The 20,782-nt window shown below is 36.1% G+C and overlaps 1 protein-coding gene across 1 annotated transcript in view; it reads left to right on the forward strand.

Annotated features, from left to right (window-relative positions):
* The window catches only part of LRP1 (LDL receptor protein 1), a 1,646,373-nt gene that overhangs the window by 191,474 nt on the left and 1,434,117 nt on the right, over positions 1-20,782 (forward strand). Inside the window, exons 12-13 of the mRNA XM_090402369.1 lie at positions 10,328-10,567; positions 10,708-10,882. Coding sequence (XP_090258495.1) covers positions 10,328-10,567; positions 10,708-10,882 — 415 coding nt within the window. The remainder of the gene's footprint in view (positions 1-10,327; positions 10,568-10,707; positions 10,883-20,782) is intronic.

The following is a 20,782-nucleotide window of genomic DNA, read 5'->3' on the forward strand; positions in this document are numbered from 1 at the left end:
TTTTTTCACATTGGAGAGAATTATATTCGTGGCATCCGTAGATGTTGAGTTTGCTTGGTATAACTTTTTGTGGTACTGCAAGGTATGTAAGAGAATTTCGTCATGATTTTGTATGATGTTTCCACTATCTGTTTTAATAGCAGATATAGTGGTGCACTCTTGTTGGCATTTTTCCAGTGAGAAGAAATATTTTGTGGGTGCATCTGTGAAGTTAATGTGTTTGCGTCGTGCTCTTATTAGTGCTCCTCTTGCAGAGTGCTCTAGGTGTGAGCGTATGGCGACTTCTAAGGATGGGTATTCCTCAGATTCCAGATGATGTAATTGCTGTCGTTGTTGCAGATTTTTAAGGACTGAATGCTTTTCAAATTCCTCTGTGACTATATTTTTGGGTAAATACCCTAACTTTGGATTTAAAGAGTGACCACCACCACTCGGAAATTGATTGGGAAGTAGGTATATCTCTGATGAGAGTTTCGATATAGTTCTTGGAGGTTCTGAGATATTCTGTATCCTATAGCAGGCTGTTATTAAATATCCAGTATGCTCCTCCTTTTTGTTCGGTGTGTCCAGGAATGCAGATGCTCAGAAGGATGGAATCATGGTCTGATGCATGAGATGGATGGTATGTGACTCTCCTTACATAGGGTATTGTGTGCATAGATGCGTAGCATCTATCAAGCTGTGCCTGGTATATGATGACACTGGTAGGACCACCTTTGGCCCTCCAGGAGAATACTTTCTCATGTGAGTGCAAGTGTTTGAAGATGTCAGTCAGCTCGTAGTCATTTATTGCATCCTGGATGCTGAGATAGTGAGTGTCGATGTTCTTGGCATTGTTTTCTGTCTATTGCAGGATCCAGAGTGCAGTTGAAGTCCCCTACCAGTATGAGGTGGTCATTGACCTTGTTGAGGTGGTTTCAGATGAACTCCAGTACCTGCACTGCAAGCTGTTTGCTTTGTGGCATGTATATATTAATTATATGTATTTTCTTTCCTGTCTTAGTTTTAATGAGTGCATATATTGCACACCCAGGAAAGGTATCGATTATTCCTAATTTTAGGGCGCTGTTTTGGTGAATTCCAATGCTGACTCCTGATCCATGAAGTTGTATGGCAGGACAGTGGTGCATGGTATATGGTCAGTTCCTCCAGTGTTGATCTGAAGCTTTGCTGTTGCAATGGATGTTAGTTTCCTGCAGCATAACTATTTCTGGCCAGTGGGCAAGGATATGCTGCAGAACTAGCCTGTTTCACAGTGGTGTGGCACACCCTCTCGCGTTTAGTGTGAGAAGGTTTATTGAGGTGCTCATCATCATCATTATTTTTTTTTTGTGTGTGTAGTAATCCTCACTTCCTTTATGGATAGTTACGCTGCCGCTGGGTTTCAAGCCCGTTGATCAGGTAATATATTCTTTTCCTGAGATTGGTGGTTTTTCTTTCTCTTTTTCCTACCAGAACAGTTCTTAATTCTTCCAGCTGGGTGATAAGACCACTGATATTGGCAGTGTAGTCATATGCTGTCAGCAGTTTTTGTGAAGAGCCTCGAACTTTTCTAAGAAAGCTCTGAAGCTACTCATTTGTAAGTGGGCCTTCAATGTAAGGAAGACCTGCATTTCCGTTTCCTCTTCATCTCCCACTACAGGCTGTTGGGAGGGTACTGGAATGTTTGGGGGCAAAGATTCCGTTGCAGCTGCGCTGGTTCGTCTTTGGCTGTTTTTCTGTTTTTGTTTCTTGCTCCTCTTCGTTATTTTTATCTTTATCAGAATTAGTTAGTTGTCTGTTTTCTGTTTCCTTTTCTCTAGGATTGCTGTTAATCGATGTTGGTGAAGGTTCTTCCGAAAGTTGGGTTTCTTTACTGCCACCACTTTATTTTATCTCCTCGGTATTCGACTGAGAGTTGTTTCCATGAGACTTTTGTTGTTTGTTAGGAATGCTCTGTTTTTTGGGGTTGGCTGCTTGTTGCTTCTGATTCTCTGATCTGCTTGGGTTGGTAGTATTGTTAACCAGTTTCTCATTTTTGGTTATATATGGGCATAACTTCCTTACATGACCTTTTCGTGGCAGTAAAAGCACTGAGCAGCAACAGTAATATAAAAGATGTAGGGTATTCCCTCTATTTCTGTTTTCATTATTTTAGGTATGGAGCCGATTGTGTTGTCGCCAAAGTGCATTAGAGCCTGTCTTCTAAAGCTCTTGATGTGAGCGAATTCAGATTTAGAGGATTTTACCTGTCACTGCACCGTATTTTGGCAGTAATCCGCGAAGCATTTGATGGCTTATTTCCGGTGGGACATTTGACACTGTTACTTTTATGGGAGCTAGCGCGATTGGTGAGACATTCACGTCTCATGCTCCGATGTTCATTCCTTTTCAATTAATGTCTCAGACCAAGATACATTGTTAAAGTACATTTTTATGGTTCCGGCAACTCTTGAAATGTGAGTTATATTTTTTGCTGGAACATGCTGCACTACTGCTTCTAGGTACTTTTCTAGTGGGATATTTTCGATTGCGAAAATTACTATTCCATTGTCTTGGGAAACGCGGTTGGCTAGCTGTATATAATAGATTTAGTTTAATCCTTTATCCCAGTGAGAGCAAACAAAGTTTGCGCCTGAAAATATCTTCAGGACTAAATATAGTGTTGTACTATCTTATCCAGTAAGTAGTGCAACACCAAGGCAACTCATGGCAAAGGTGGAGCAAGCTACCAGGCACTTCTAACCCTTACTGGATCTTCTAACCCTTACTTCTAACCTTGACTTCTAACCCTGACTTCTAACCCTTACTTCTAACCCTTACTGAACATACTTACTGGATAAGATAGTACAACACTATATTTAGTCCTGAAGATATTTTCAGGCGCAAACTTTGTTTGCTCTCACTGGGATAAAGGATTAAACTAAATCTATTATATTCTAACCTAGTGATAAATAAATTTTCAACATGGCTAGCTGTATGTTTGCACGCATGGTGGTCGTCATCCCAGTATTAATTCGTGCAGAGGTATTAGCTACAATGTTGGCATAAGAAAGAGAGTACTGACCTTTGTCCGTTGTTGTCAGGGAGGGGGGCTGAGACTGATGTCTTTTCTTTCTCTGGAGCTGTGGCTGTCGTCTTTTCCTTGGTTTTTGGAATCCTGCGACCTTGGACCGATTCCTGCTGAGCTCTGGCATTTACCGGCTGCTGGTGGTGATATGCTGGGGATTTTACTGACCATTGCTTCGGGGAAACGTAAGCTATCACAATTTTCCGGCACTCGAGGGCATACTGTTGTAACAATAAGCAAATGAACAATGAATATTTAAAAAATTTAAAATAACCTGTCCTAGCTTCGCAATTTTAAAAAACTAATTTTATAACTCGATAGATCAGGTGCTTACGATTATGCAGGTATAAAACATGAAGTAGATTGAAGTATTTGACTGCACAATATTCTGAATATATATATATTTATGTATGTGTGTGTATATATATATATATATATATATAGTTAGATAGATAGATAGATAATCATGTAATCTATCCTATGTAACTGAACTATAATTGATTGTAAACTATTACAAAAATCATTATTACTACAAATAACACACGCATTGTACTATATGACTTGCACACTGTACAAAGTATGAGATAAATTGGAATCTGAATTTGAACCACATGTGAAAAATTGTATCCAATTATACTAAATTGTATGTATTATATAAATATGTATATTATATAAATTGTATGTATATGTATGTAATTATTTGACAGATAATAAAGTATCTTTTGACATTTCAAAAAAAAAAAAAAAAGCTTTGTTCCATTATATTTGCTATTTCTTTTGTGGTTTGAGGTGGAGCTTTCAATTCATACAGTATATTGATTAATTTTGTTCTGTTGATTTGATCGTATGCTTTCTCATAATCCAGGAAGGCCGTATATGTTGGCAGGTTTAATCCTATTCTTTTTTTCTATTGTTTGAGTGTAAATGTGGGATCTGTGCAGGATCTTCCTTTCCTAAGGCCACATTGTTCTTCTCTAATAATTTCCTCGGCCTATGGTGTTAATTTACTTTTAATTATATCTAGATATATTTTATAGCATGTATTTAATAAGGATATTCCTTTGTAGTTTCCGCAGTTCTTTCTTTTTTTTCCTTTTTTGAATATGTTTATGACCAATGCTGTCTTCCATTCTAGTGGGATGAAATTTTGTGGGATAATGAAACAGCCAAAAAAATTAAAACCAATAGAGGTCTCATTCAAGGAAGTGGATTATCACCAATACTCTTCAATATATAATGGAAAAAATTTCAAGAGAGTGGAGGAAAAATAAAATCATTTTATAACAAAATCGGAATTAAAATAGGAAATAGAGAATTAACCAGCCTTTTGTATGCTGAAGATCAAGTTATTTTTGCTGAAAATGAAGACCAATTACAGAAAATCTACACGTATCGAACAAAACAATAGAACAGTATGACATGAAAATCTCAATAAATAAAATGAATTCAATAGCATTTCAAGGTAAAGAAATTAAAAGATGCAAACTAGTCATCCACAACAAAGTAATAGAACAAGTGAACAAATTTAAATATCTAGGAAATTACATAAGCTCCAATGGGGAAATCGACATTGCATATAAAAAGCAAAAATTCCTAGCAGTCATTGGAACTTTGAACAGACACTTCAACAAACAGATGTCTAGAACAACCCAAATAAAACTACATAAAATAATAGCCAAACCAATTCTGAAATATGGCAGTGAAATATGGACTTGGGCAGAATGAGGTAAAAGATAAGTGGAAGCTGCAGAAATTAAGTTCCTAAAACTGCTCGCAGGCTATAAAAGAATAGACAAGATAAGTAATGAAGAAGTAAGAAAACAGTTATCCATAATTAACATAAGAGAAGACATCACAAACTATAGAAAGAACTGGAAAAACCACATAGAAAGAATGAATGAGGACAGATGGCCAAATATTGCCTGAAATATAAACCAAAGGGACATTGATCAAGAGGAAAACCCAGGAGAAGATGGGCAGAAGACTTTTTAGACCCTTGAAAACATTACAGGCAAACAATTGCCTAACACACGAAGCCAAGAAGAGTCACTTTCACTTGACACTTTTCAAGTGTCACTTTTCAACATAATCTCCCTTTACTTCAACACATTTTTCACATCTTTCAGTTATGCCCTTGAAAAAATAGTCTGTACTTTTGTATGCAAAATGGCCTAAAACTGCATCTTTCACCTCATTGTCATCTGCAAATTTTCTTCCTCAAAGGTCTTTCTTCAGTTTTGTGAAAAGGTAGTAGTCACCAGGCGATAGATCTGGGCTGTAGGGTGGTGTTCAATCTCCTGGAAGCCACAGTCTTTCAGTGCAGCCTTTGCAACAATAACCATACAAACATGTGAAAGGCCTAGCCAATTCAGTTGACCATTCCTTTAAAACAGGCTGATATTCCATCCAATCCCTATAGACAAATTCTTATCCAGGTTATACAACAGCTCTTCAACCTAGTTTTCAAGAACTTCTAACTCTTCCTCCAATGTAGCAGTAGCACTGTGCACCATGTTCACATACATCTGGTTGATATATCTTAGCAAACTGAGCACTCATTAACTGAACAATCTCATTAGCCTCCTAAGAAATCATAGCATGTTCACTATCACCAATTGGTGGTAAAATAGCCATATTCTTAACAGAGAATTAACATTCTTAACATGCTGCTTGAGAAAGTTATCTCATAATAATTCACTAAATTCCTCTTCTTTCTTATCATGTGATTTCTCTTCTACCCAATCAATGTTTGGAAAATTAAAGTCACCCATAATGATCATTCATTTGGTAGCCATAAGGCTAAATTCGTGATGCATTTCTTTCTCCACTGAAACTGAGCTGCCAGGTCTATAGCAACACCCCACCATATATTTCATTCTGTTAACCTCCACTTCACACTAGATAGACTCAAACACACCATTACATGGGACATTGTTACCATCATGGTTTTCTTGCGTTTCTACTCTAACTAGAATTAAGTCATTTGATATCATTAGTAATACTTCTCTTCCTCTCCTATCTCTTTCATTCCTAAAAATAATATACCCATTACACTTGATCCCACTTACCATATCTGATTCTGATAGCCAGGTTTCACTAATGTCAACAATCTTAAGCCACATTGTATTCAATAAAGCGACTAACTCAACCCCTTTGTTTCTAATGCTCCTGGTCTTGTTCCAGAATTTTCTCTTTTCCCTCCCCAGACATATTTAAAAGGTCCAAACCCAAAGCATATTTTTGCACCCCTTCACCATATACATAACCATGTTCGAAGACATATCTTAATCATGTTTGCATATCATAACTGAACTTTCACACATATTTTTCCCATTCCTCCCTTGATGATTTCGTTTCCCTGACTCACTGCATTAGGTCTCATACCAAGAGGTAATTTCGCCAGGCTCCTGATGCCAAATGAATTCAAGTGCAATTTGAATTTTTCACTAACTTTCATTTTTTGTAACTAACGATCCAACCGTTGTCACCATTTTGGCATTTTTCTTCTTGGTATGAGACCTTCATAGCTAGTTTTCATAGTTGATCACTAAAAACACACACGTAATAACCACAGTAATGACTATTTAATTCATAAATATTTCATCCCAAGTATCTTTGGACATCAGTACAGTAGTTCAAACAATACTAGGAATAACATACTGTTATGGCGCATGATTACAATGGAATTTCAATATGCGTGCAGTGACGTGTTATAGAAGTAAATTAAATATAACTGAAGAAAAAAAATAAAATAAAATAATTTTTTTATTTTATTTTTAGAATGCGGACACGAATCCAAGTGGCTGAAATGAGGTTCCTTCGAGGGGTTGCGGGGCTGATAAGACTCGACAGAGTCAGAAGCTCTGCAATTCGGGAAACCCTCAATATTCAACAGCTGCTTCTCCGTGTTGAGAGATCACAGTTACTTTGGTACGGGCACCTGGTCAGAATGCCACAAGAGAGGCTCCCTCAGCAGGCCCTCTTTGCCAAGCCAGAGGGTGGGAGGCCACGTTGAAGGCCAAGGACTCGCTGGATAGATTATATCCAAAACCTTGGGTGGACACGTTTGGGAATCCCACCAGAACACCTGAGCTTGGTGGCAGAGGATCGTGACCATTGGAAGTTCCTCTTGCAGCTGTTGCCCCCACAACCCAATTAGGAAAGGTGAGCCTTGAAGGCGTATATGTATGTATGTAAATATATATATATATTTTTTTTTAATATAAAGATTATTTTACAGAAATTTGTATGACTATTTCCCATACTTTAGGAAGAGTAAGAACATCGTTTCAGTTTAAATTTGGTCTGTATAGTGGGGCTTCAGCACTTTCTTTATATAAACATTCATATTTATATAAAGATCTGTGTAAAAGATTCGACTTCTCCCAATGGATATGGTTTGGATTTTCAACTCTGTGTTGGGAGAGACCAGATTTCTGCGGTTTGAAAAGACGAATGTGGTCTTGATGTTCTGAGATGCATTTCTGAACAGACCTACCTGTCTGACCAAAGTAAGACAATTTGCAGGAGAATGGGATCTCATAAACGCCAGGTAACATCAGAGGTGAGAGTTTGTCCTTAGAAGGTAACAAGTTATAGATTTGGTTGATAGGTTTGTAAGTAGTGGCAAAATTGTATTTCTTCATAATTTTTGAAAGATGTTCGGAGATGCCTTTGACGTAAGGTATGGGAGTCCTATGGACTTCTTCTTGTCTGGGTTGATGTGTGGGAAGGTGACTGATGATTTTTTGAGTTGTTTTAAGATTATATCCATTTAGTATAGCAATGTATTTTTGATTATTTCTAGTTCTTGGCTTAGAGAATCTTCAGAGGAGCAGAGTTTGTGTGCTCCGGAAACTAGTGATTTAATGATGCCAAATTTCTAAGATGGATGATTAGCGGAAGAATTGTGAATGCAGCAACCTGAAAATGTAGGCTTGCGATAGACAGACGTGGCAATGGAACCGTCTTCTTTTCTTTGAATGTGTAGATCCAGAAAGGAGATACCCTGTGGAGATTCTTTTTCTAGCATAAAGTTGATGTGAGGGCGAAGAAGGTTTATTTTATCTAGAAACAGTTGTAATTCCTGTTCAGGATGATCCCAGACTGCAAATACGTCGTCGACATATCGTAACCAAATTTTTGGTTTAGGTTCAAAAGTGAATATTTTTTCTTCAAGGTGTTCTAGAAACAGGTTTGCTAAGTTTGGTGATAAAGGAGATCCCATTGTTGTTCCTTCTTCTTGTTTGTAAGTTTGACCTTTCCAGGTGAAGTAACTGGATGTAATAACAAATTTGAATAATTCAACTATATCAGAAGGAAATTTTTGAGTTAATAATTCTACTGTTTCTTTGTGGGGAATGTTTGTGAAGAGGGAGACAATGTCGAAGCTAATTAACAAATCAGTTTTTAACAGTTGAATGTCTTTTATTTTTGCATGAAACTCTGTGGAATTTTTGATTGAAGAGGCTGAGTGGCCTATGTGAGGACGGAGAAGGTTAGATAAGAATCTTGACTTATCAAGATTCTTATCTAACCTTAGATAAGAATTTGATAAGTCAAGATTCTTATCTAAGGTTCGATAACCTTAGATAAGAATCTTGATGTTTATAGAATCTACGATAGGTCTGAGAGGAACATTAATTTTATGAAACTTAGGTAAGCCATAAATTCTAGACCTAGCATGGTGTCTTGAGTTTTTTAATTGTTTTTCATCTAAGGAGGAGGTTTCATCAAGTAACTTGTTCAATTTCCTGAGTTGACATTTTGTAGGATCATAATCCAGTTTGGCGTAAGTATTACGATCTTGGAGTAATAAATTCATTTTTTGGTCATATGAATTGGTATCAAGAACCACAGTAGTATTCTCTTTGTCAGCTCTGGTAATGATTATATTTTTGTTGCATTTTAAGGATGTAAGAGCTTTCGATTCTGACTTCGTTTCGAGGTAGCAAAAGTAATATACGATGCCAAACCTTTGGACTTAAATATCCCACCATCAGAATTGAAAGCTCTTACATCCTTAAAATGCAATAAAAATATAATCATTACCAGAGCTGACAAAGGGAATACCATTGTGGTTCTTGTACCAATTCATATGACTGAAAAATGAATTTATTACTCCGAGATATAAAGAAAGTGCTGAAGCCCTACTACAGAGACCAAATTTAAACCGAAACGATGTTCTTACTATTCCTAAAGTATGGGAAATTGTCATACAAAATTGTGTAAAATAATCTTTATATATATATATATATATTTTTTTTTTATTTCTTTTCTTTTATTTTTTTCAGTTATATTTAATTTACTTCTATAACACGTTACTGCATGCATATTGAGATTTCATTGCAATCATGCACCCTAACTGTATGTTATTCCTACTGTACTGATGATGTCCCAAGATACTTGGGATGAAATATTTATGAATTAAATAGTCATTACTGTGGTTATTACATGTGTTTTTTAGTGATGAATTCACCACAGGTTTCATTATATAAAAATTTCATAGTTGATGTCCCCCCCCCCCCCTCTATGTCGAATGAACATTAGATCATGCTGCACACCTATGCGTGATTGGCAACAAATTGCCTTTGAACTTGTTTATAGCTGCTATCAACTTTGATGTGCTTGTCAAAGTTTCATAGGTCTCTTTCACTAGTTGCAAGAAGTTTGTTCCATTCTTTCTTTTACTTATAGCTCTGAATCTGTGGAACCTAATGATTTTTTTTTTTTTTTGGGGGACATAGTTGCATTCTCCCACTAACATAATGATATTCTCCTTTAGCAGTGTAACTGATGGGATATCAGGGTAATTAAATATACAGGGTAATTAAATATAATTAAATATATTAGCAAAATGTGTTTCATTGAAATTTTATATTTTCTATGAAAATAGCTAAAGCTATCCCTTTATATCACTAAAAAATCATTAGAAATTGTTATCAAGCCATGACATGCCAGAATTTAGCACATAATATTTATTTTACATGATTACATTAGAAAAAGCATGTATTATTTCCTCTGAAACACAAGAATTCTTCAGAATGCTAATTATTTTGATGATTCTTGAACTTGAATGATTGATTGTATCATTGGCAGGTTGCAAAATATATTATGAAGTTTGTTAAAAGTCACATTTTAGTGTAATTTATTCCTTCTAAAAGTGCAGTATTCTTTGCAAACATTAGGTTTTACTACTTTACTGATATGCTTTTATGCATTTATGAATATAATGCAATTGGTGTAGCACACTAACTTATTTATGATTTGATTTCATAGTTGCTAAACAAGGACAGTTTCTTGTATATGGAAGAGGCAGGCCTGGAGCTTTAAAAGGAATCACTGTATGGTCAGGAGTGAAACAAGAAGAAGTAATGGTTCCAGTAATGGGCTTAAATAGACCAACTGCAGTGGATTATGATGCTAAAACACAATACATATACTATTCTGATGTACAACGATTTGTGATTGAAAGGCAGAAGGTGGATGGAACACGGAGAGAAGTGTATTTAGATAAAGGCTAGTTATTATTATTATTACAATTATATTTATAGAGCAATGTGACCAACTGATGTAATTATTTTTAATTAATTATAAACATGTATATACTGATATGTAATACATATGCCGACTAATTATTTTTAGTCTGTTCTTTATAGGACTAAACAACTGTGAAGGCTTGGCAGTTGACTGGATGAGTCGTAATTTATATTGGACTGATGAAGGCTTGCTTGCTATATATGTTGCTCAGTTGAAAGATGCTAGTATACGAAAGAGATTAGTCCATGGAAATATGTCTCATCCTCGGGCCATTGTGGTTGATCCCAAACGAGGGTAAGTTGTTATTTGTTTGCCATTTCTCATAAAGACATCAGAAATAATAAAATTCATCAAATATTAAAAATAATTAATATTTATCATCATCTTTTCAGGGATTTGGACCCAATGGTCTGCTCTGATTATTATATATCTTAAAATGAATATGTTGATTTACTGAATTAATTAAAATTAATATTTTTACAATTAATTTCTCAAAAAATATTTAATCATTTGTATTAATTTGTTAAATACATGGACAAACGAAATTTAATGGTAAATGATTTTCAAATCTCATAATACTTAATTTACAGTCATCTTTCATTGTACACCTAACTCTTGATTTATATAGGTACTTCTTGTATACAGGCTTAAGTGCTGTGAAGACATAATGTTGGAGGTTTAATGGATTTTTTACAACACTCAGAAAGGATTAAAAAGAATTTAATACTTCCTATATTTCGTCCTAGTCACTAGGACATCTACGGGGATTACAAAAATAACTAATGTAACATAACACAAATATCATACAATACTAAGCCCAACCACATGGGTGACACTAAAGTCCTATCTAGGTGGAGCGCCCTCTAAGGGCGGTTGTAGGTGGCCTGGAATATAAAGTAGGATCTCTGGTGATGAGTGTTTCCCAAATTTTCGGAAGCATAATGCAACCGTATTTATTAAGATTTGGTTGATTTCTAAGAGCTGCTGTTGCTTCTAAGAATAGTCTCTCTTTCTTGAATTTGCTGTGATGGAGCATTGTGGTTTTCTTCCATGATACTCTGTGGGTGGTGTCCAAGACATGGTCAGCCAAGCCTGAATGACCATAGTTGTGTTTACAGATGTAAGACTTGTGTTCCTCTAGGCGGATGGATGCTGATCTGCCTGTCTGTCCAAAGTACGCCAGCTTATAGGAACAGGGTACTTTGTAAACTCCAGGCAGAGAGAGAGGAGGGAGCTGATCTTTTGTAGAACGGATAAGGGTAGCAAGTTTGCGGTGGGATTTATATGCTGTGTGTAGGTTGTACTTTTTTAGAATCTTGGCTATTTTTTCGGATGTGCCACGGATGTAGGGTATGGTGATGGCATTTTTAAATTCTTGTTGATGAGAAGGACCGGGAATGGGAGAGGAATTAATTATTTTTTTGATACTGTGATCGCTGTAGCCATTGGAGAGGAAAGTGTTGTGTATGTAGTTGAGCTCAGTAGTGAGGGCGGTTCCACTGGAACAAAGATTGTGGGCTCTCTTGGTAAGAGTTTTAATAATGCCATATTGTTGAGAGGGGTGGTGGTGTGAGAGTTTGTGAATGTATCTACCTGTGTGTGTGGGTTTTCTGTATACAGTGAAGGCAAGTGTATCATTAGGCAGGCGTGTGACTAAGGTGTCTAGGAAGGGTAAACAATTGTTCTTTTCCTTTTCCATAGTAAACCGGATTCTTGGATGTAGGCTATTGAGATGACTGAGGAAGGAGTCTAATGTGTCTGGGCCATAAGGCCAAATAGAGAACACATCATCTACATATCTTAGCCAGATAGAAGGTTTGAGTGGGGCTGAGTCTATGGCTCGTTTTTCGAAATCTTCCAAATAGAAATTGGGAGAGGGGGGGGGAACCCATGGCAGTTCCCTCTATCTGCTTGTAGTGTATGTTCTTCCAAGAAAAATACGCAGAGTTAATGGCAAAGGAAAAGAGATCTAAGATATCAGAAGGTTAAACTTTTTGTAAGAGAGATAAGGTGTCAGTTAAGGGAATATTAGTAAACAAAGAGGAGATATCAAAGCTTACCAATATGTCTGCTTTATTCAAGGTTAAATTTTCTATGAGGTTTTCCGTAATTTCAGGAGAGCTGTGCGTTGAGCATACAATGAATTACTTTTTGGAGGCGAAGAATGAGCAAGGATGTTTCCGTAATTTCCTCTCATGTGGAACTAGAAAGTTGCAGAGGAAGAAGATAAAAAAAAAAGCAGAACAAGAGAGGAAACTGACTCTTCCCCCCCACACACAAAAAAAGTTATAATAAAAAAAATTGAACTGCCTTATTAAATAAGGCAGTTCAGTTTAAAGAAATGGATCCCAGTATGGAAAGATTTAGCAAAGTAGATGCAAAATGATGCAGGATGCAATTACTTGCTACATAGAAATTTATGCAGAGAAGTATGTATTAATTTATCAGAAGTAAATTACAGGAAAACCTCGCTTAACGCAAATTCGATATGCACAATAATCAATTAGTGCAATTGAGTGAAATGATATTATTTTTTCGCTTGAAGCGAGTGATTAATCAGTTAACGCAATTTTTTTATGTTATGAGAAAGTTTACAGTATGCAAAATTTTTTGTTGCCAATCTGTAGCAAGCGGAAAAGCTGGAAGTCATTAAGAGACATGAAAATGATGCTAGTAATACAATGATTGTGTGAGATCTAGGATACAGCGAGTCTACAGTTTGGACTATATTAAATAAGAGCAAAGAATGCAAAGAACAAGGAAAAGTTGCAACTGGTTCTTTAAGAAAGCAGATCACCTGAAATAGAAGCCATTTAATGATCGAGATGGAGTGTCTTCTATCACCCTGGATTGAGGATTATAACAAAAAAAAAAATACCTCTTAGTACAGGGAATATTCAGGCAAATTGTCAATATTTTTACCTCATTGAAAGAAACTAAATTTCAATAGGAATGCAAAAGCTTTACTGCGATTTAGGATGGTTTGACCATTTTAAAAATTGAGCTGGACTTCATAACGTAAGAATAACTGGTGAATCTGCTCATGCTGATAAAGATTCTGTGGCCAAGTTTCCTGAAGAATTGCAAAGGATAATTCAAGAGGGTGATTGGCAAATATTCAATGTCGATGAAACTGGTCTCGTTTGAAAGTGTATGCCAACAAACACTTTCTTAGCTAAAACTGAAGCATCTCAACCAGAATACAAAGTATCTAAAGATACTCTTTTATTATTAAGAGACAATGCAGACAGCAACTTTAAATGCAAGCCCATGTTAGTTTATCTTGTGCAAAATCCAAGATCTAACATTACTGAAGAAATCAGCACAACTTGAAAAGAACTTGCATTTAATGAACTGGATAATGAAGATGTGAGAAACTTGCTCTATTCCCATTTAGAACAGTTAAGCAAGAATAATCTCCTTCAACTAGAAGAATAGCATGCATATGAAGAAGAAGAAGATAAGGAGTGTGACCAACAAGAGAATGCTACTACTAGGAAGCTAACTGCAAAAGAACTTGAGCTAGTTTTCAATCAGATTGAGTATGCTAAGGAAATTTTATTTGATGCTGATCCTGAAATGGAACGAAGCTTAAAAGTCTGCCAAAATTTTGATAAAGTGATTGCCATCTATTGCAAATTGCATGACAATGACAAAGTCAAGCACTATTCAAACATCTTTACTTAATTTTTTTGTAAAAAAAAGTAGCTCAATCAAATGTTTAGACATTAAATAAAAATCTAAGCAATTGATTTTTATTAGCTTTGACGATTTTATCCTCTAATATAGCTTATACTGTAATATTTTTCCCCAAATTACGTTAACTGATGGATGAATGAATTATAATTCCTGTTGTTTATTGTATTTGATTATTTTGTGTAGCGCACATTAATTGATGAATTAATTAATTGCATTAAGCAAGGTTTTCCTGTAATGTAGTTATACTTTAGGCTTCATTTTAAAATTGACTTAATACTTGGAAACTTTTCTCTTTATTTTCCACTAGATGACATCAAATTAGGACTTGAGCTCTTGGTGTTGTTCATTATAATTTTAGACCACTTATAATAATAACTGATTGTTGCTGTTTGTGTACTGCCATTGTTTGTACACTGAAGATGCTGGTTATAAAACCAATTTAATATTAACAGCTAAATAAATGTCTTTCATTTTCTTTTGTGTGGTGGATTAAACTACAAAAATTGCAGATGAAGATGGGTTATTAATCAATTTGCTCTTCTCTACTGAGTCAGGTATTTTTAGGGACATTCTTCAAGTGAGTAAACAGTATTCAATAGATGGATGAATTTGGGATTTATATAGAATTAAGAGCTGTTGAGATAAAGTAATACCTTGAACAAAAGAGAAAATCCAATTTATTTAATGTTAAGTAGGTGATATTTATACTACAGGGTGATCAAAATTTAAGTATCCTTCTTTAAGGCCTTGTGGAGCAGCACCCAGTGTTCTAGATGTTGCGAAACTTTGCAGGAATACATTGTGCATCATGCAGAAATGATATCGGAGGGGGGGGGGTTTCAAAATTCACCACCAGGGGTCTGTATGCATCAAATGTAGATGTAGTAATTTTTCTGTGTAGGAGAAAAGCAGCACAAGTATAAATAACATATTTTTATTGACTTCCATTATACATTGATGGGCTGTACTGTTTCATTGTGCTGCCCTTCCTGGAATACCTTAAGCTGAATCCTTTGCACAGTGTGTTCAACGGCAGAATGCAGCTGGTCGGGACTGATGTTGTGCACATGCTGCGTTATGCTGTCTTTCAGTGCTGGCAAGTTATCAGGATGATACCAATAAATACTGTGTTTGAAAAATCTCCAAATCCAGAAGTCACTGGGATCAGATGAGGTGAACGAGATGGCTATGCATTGGGAAACAGACAGCTGATCACTCTGGCTTTCATGAAATTCTTGAAGATTTTCTTGGGGCCCCCTCCACATATTGGTCGATCCTCTATAGATCGACCAATATGTGGAGGGGGCCCCATCTTGCATGAAAATGATGGAATCTATTCACAGGCACTGCTGTAGCCGTGGCACAACAATGTTTATCATATCGCAATGCCTCTCGGCAGTAACTGAACAGGTCCCAGGATCTGACTGGCGAATGTCTTCAAAGAATGGTCCCATGATAAATGAAGCTGTAAACCTGTACCAGACAATAACTTTGGGTGAATGCAAAAGAATTTGTTGGATTGCAAGCCCATATCTGGCAATTGTGGATATTTACGCTCTGTTCAGATGAAGTGAGCCTCATCTCCCTACAAAATAATCTATGGTCATTCAGCATCCAACTCCACTCGAGCAAGTAATGTTAAAGTGAGTGTCAGTAGATTTCCTGTGGGTGCATCTTGAATGGGTAGAAATGCAGAATCTTCCATAGCATTTTCCAGACAGTTGTCTATGGCACATCTATGTGTCTTGATATAGCACATACACTGCAGAAACCAATGCTGTTATTCATGACCTGTTCCACAACAGCAGTAGCAACTTCATTTACTTGTGAACAGATTGGTTTGCTGCCTCTGCAGTGGTTTAACTCCCAATGATTCTGTTTCTTCAAAACCACTAATCATTCATTGCAGAGCACATGGAGATGGTGGGCCTCATTGACATTTGTTCAAGCAATGAAATTTGTGGAGTGCAGTAACAGCATTGCAATTGCTAGGTCAGGGGTAGGTAACCAGCGGCCCATGGGCCGCATGCAGCCCAAACGTGCATTTTTGGCGGCCCATATAAGATTGACCATACTTACATGGCATGTGTCCCATTTAAAAATAATTTTATACCTATACTTCATGATATTTCCCGTGTAACTTGGAAATACCAACAAAAGGAAACTTTTGCTGGTATTATTGAAGATTTACAAATGGAATTTTCAACAAGATTTGTGGATTTTCATAAAAAATAGCATCGAAATGTGATTATGTTTGAACAATTTTAATGTCGACATTGATCGATGCTTACAAAAAAAAAAAAATGAAGGATTAATCAGTTTTGCAAAGATGATAACTGCATATGGAAGCATCTACATTTGTGAATAAGCATTTTCTGCCATGAGTTTTAGAAAAAATAAAATTACTTCTCGACTGACTGATGAACATTTGCATGCTTCGATTCAAATTTGCACCTCAGGTTATAAAGTGGATCTAAATAATCTGGCTAAGGGAAAACAATCACAAAAGTCACATTAAGTAGGGAGACATGTGTATATTGTGATGCATACACTATGTTACTTTGTTTTTACGTGATAATAATTTTTCATTGTGTTTCATTTTCATGCTTTTTTCATTTCTCATACTTGAAATATTTCTGTGTTTTTTAAGATTGACATAATAAAAATTGAGAACTTAAGTATTTTTTTTCACTCACTATTTTCTCTTAAATAAACGCTTGCCGCCTGATTATTAAAAATAAAAGTTGAATGTGTTCCGCGAGTCTGAAAAGGTTGCTGATCCCTGGTTTAGGTAATACAGCTTCACGAACAAAGCACATTGGGGCAAGGTTGTATTGAATGATATTAACAACCAGAATGAACGGGGAAAAATATATACAGCGTGATCCATCTTTTGAAACCCTTGCCAAATTGTGTGATATGCAAATTACATGCATTTTGCATTTACAATGGCCATGGCACTGAATTTTGCAACTGCTATTTTTTTCTCAGATATTGCTTCTGCATGACACACATTGTATTGCTGCAAAGTTTCACAGCATTTGGATCCACAAGATCTTAAACAAGGAATACTTTAATTATTATCATCCTGTATTTTTATTTCAAAAGATATTCAAGTTTAAAGGCCATATACTCTGAATTTGTGTTCATAATATACATTCCATAATCCCAATATCATGTTTATAACTGTTTTGCACCCTTTCTTACATCATAATTTATTGTGAATTCATTTTGTTTATTAAATCCATAATTATTCTCTATATTTTGCAATTTAAAATAAATTCCAATGATATTTTTGATATTTGAAGAAATAAGTGCAATATTTTGTTCTGATTTTTATCATCATCATCATCATCAAATTCCTGCCATGTACCCTCAAGGGATGTACAGGATATGATAGTACTACATGAAAAAAATTACATCATTATTAATTTCCTATCTACAATTTTCCTCCAAATCAGTCTGTTACTTGTCAAGACTCCAACATTATCAGATCTTATATTTCTATCGTCTAAGGCACTTTGTACCATATCAATCCACCTATATCTTGGTCTTCCTCTGGGTCGTTTTGCTGCCAACCTGGCAGAGAACACTTGTTTTGCTAATCTTTCCCCACTCATTCTGTTTAAGTGACCATAGATTAACTCTGCTAAGGCATTCCTGGATGCTGACAATGTCAAGTTCTTTCCTAATATCCTCGTTTTTAATATGATATTGCCATTGATGACATCTGTTTACGCCTATAATCTTTCTCAGGACTCTCATATCTGTGGTCTCTAGTCTTTGGTCAAGTGTTTTACTTCTGACCGAGCTCTCAGATCCATAAGTTAAAACTGGTTTGAACACTGTCTTGTATACAGCTAATTTAGTGTTCCGACTAATTTCTCTCTTATTCCGTATGAATTTATTCAATTGACTTCCCACCATACCAGCTTTGCTGATTCTGTTGTCTATTTTTATATTTAATTTACCATCTTCAGTAAAAATCGTGCCTAAGTAGCTGAAATGTTTTACTTGTTCCACAGGTTCTCCGTTCACAACACAGTTGACATTTTCAATTATTCTGCCTATTTTCATTGTCTTTGTCTTTTTATTGCTGACCTTCATACCATATCTATTACAACAGCTATTCAATTAGTCAGAGAATCTTGCAGACTTGTAGCGGATTTATTTAGAAGTACAACATCATCCACATAAAGCAAAGAGCTGACATTAACATCTCCAATTTTGATATCATGTTTAATACCACTTTCCTTCATAATGTGATCCATATAGATAATGAATAACAGAGGGGATAATGTACATCCTTGTCTCACACCAGATTTAACATTAAACCATCTTCCTGTACTTCCTTCAATTCTCACTGCTGACTTACAACTCAAATAAAGACTAAGTATTGCTTGATATAGTGCCCCATTGACACCATATAACTGCAGCGTATTGAATAGCTTCTCTCTTGGCACCTTGTCATATGCATTTTCCAAATCGACAAAAATTAAATACAGATCTTTGTTATATTCCCATGCTTTCTCAACTAATTGTCGTCAAGTGAAGAAGATCTGATCCTGACAGCCTCTATTTGGCCTGAATCCAGCTTGTTCTTCACCAAGCTTTTCTTCCACAATTCTTCTCAACCGTTTCTCAAGTATACTTGCATAGATCTTGCCAGGAACACTCAGTAGGGAAATACCTCTGTAATTCTCACATTGTTTTATTTCCCTTTTTGTATATGGGTACCATGAGAGCTCTACTCCAATCATAGGGAATTCGTCCCTCTGTCCAGGCTTTCTGAACTATGCAGTGCAGCCACTGTAAGACTCTTATACCACCATACTTCAGCATTTCTGATGGAATATCATCTACTCCTTGTGCCTTTCCACATTTCAAGCCTTTGATGGCTTTTTCTACTTCAAGTATGGATATGTATTCCTGACTGCATGCCTGGGCAGTGTTTTTTACTACTGTACTGTCATCATTGCTTGTTTCATTTAGCAGTTTTTCAAAGTAATTACTCCATACTTCAAGGATATCTTTTTCTCCCGTTTTCATGTCACCTTTATCATCTCTAACTCCTTTTACAGCACACTTTCCTCCATTCCTAAGCTTCTTCAACAACCTCCAGAATATTTTGCCACCTTCTTGATATTTATTTTCTATATTCTTGCCAAAGTCCTCCCATGACTTTTGTTTAGCTAGTTTTACACAGTATTTAGCATTCTTGCATTTGTCTCTGTATTCTCTAAGAGAACAAGCTGACTTTGGATAGCTTGTTCTCCATCTTTTAGATGTAGAAGTTTCTACATCTAAAAGATTTCAGATGTAGAAACTTTAAAGAAGCAGCAGTGGTACTCTGGACAGGAGACAATCTCAACAGAAATCAAGGCATGATACTAAAAGACATTTGGAAAAGCTTAATAAATTCACTATGTTTAGCAGAACTCAACTTCGCGAAAAACTATAAAATGCGAGTAACAAACACTGACTAAGACTCCACGCTCCATGCTCTTGATATTACATGTCATTTCAGTTTAACTGTTGTTACTTCATTATTTTTTTAGCATTTAACGTTAGTGTACCCATTTCTTGTCCCGAAGAAGCCAGACAGACTTAAGCTGGTGAAACTTGTCGATGATTGTATATATATTTATAAACAACTATGGTCCACTAATAAATCCATAAAGAAAATTTCTCATACATATATATACAGGGTGTTCGGGATAAATTTGACATATTTATAATTAATTATATTTTTCCGTAAGTTACATGTATTAACACACACTTCTCTTCATTTAAAAGTTTGGACCCTTCTTCATTCATATACAAGATGTCAGAAAGGATGGATAGCTGGAACCCACCTGAATCATGGAAGAGAATAACTTGTATCATGATGATTCGTGCCCGCCATCAAAATAAGGATATTACGACTGCTGCCCAATGCTCCCTGAATACAGTAAAAACAATCAGGCATGAACTAGAGACTTGCAATGGTGACTACGAGGATGTAGCAAGAAGAAAGATCCCTAGCAGACGATCTGATTGCGTTCGTACAGCAGAATTCCTCGCAAATCTGCAGGAACAGGTGTTGAAGAACCCTGGCATTGGAATTCGGGCTTTGTTCGTGGAGTTGCTAACTGTAGTCAAGCCCTGGATAACAAGGGTAGCCAATGGTAGGCCGTATGTATGGCAGCAGGATTCGGCCCCTTGCCACACCTCTGGGAAAAGTCAAAAATGGTTGTCTGAAAATTTCTACGACTTCACCAGTCCAAATGTTTGGCCTCCAAACTCCCCAGACCTTAACCCCATGGATTATTTTGTATGGGGCGCAGTTGAAAAAGACACCAATCGCACTTCCAGTAATACAAAAGCCCAGTTAATGGATAAAATTAAAACAGTTTTTGCGGCCCTTCCCAGGGAGACTGTAGCATCAGCTTGTTCGAGGTTCCGAAGCAGAATTGAAGCTGTGATCGATGCTAATGGTGGTTATTTTGAGTAAAT

Source organism: Typopeltis vanoorti, chromosome 2, assembly GCF_054136105.1.
Source record: "Typopeltis vanoorti isolate ZY-2024b chromosome 2, IOZ_Tvanoo_1.0, whole genome shotgun sequence".
Taxonomy (NCBI): domain Eukaryota; kingdom Metazoa; phylum Arthropoda; class Arachnida; order Uropygi; family Thelyphonidae; genus Typopeltis; species Typopeltis vanoorti.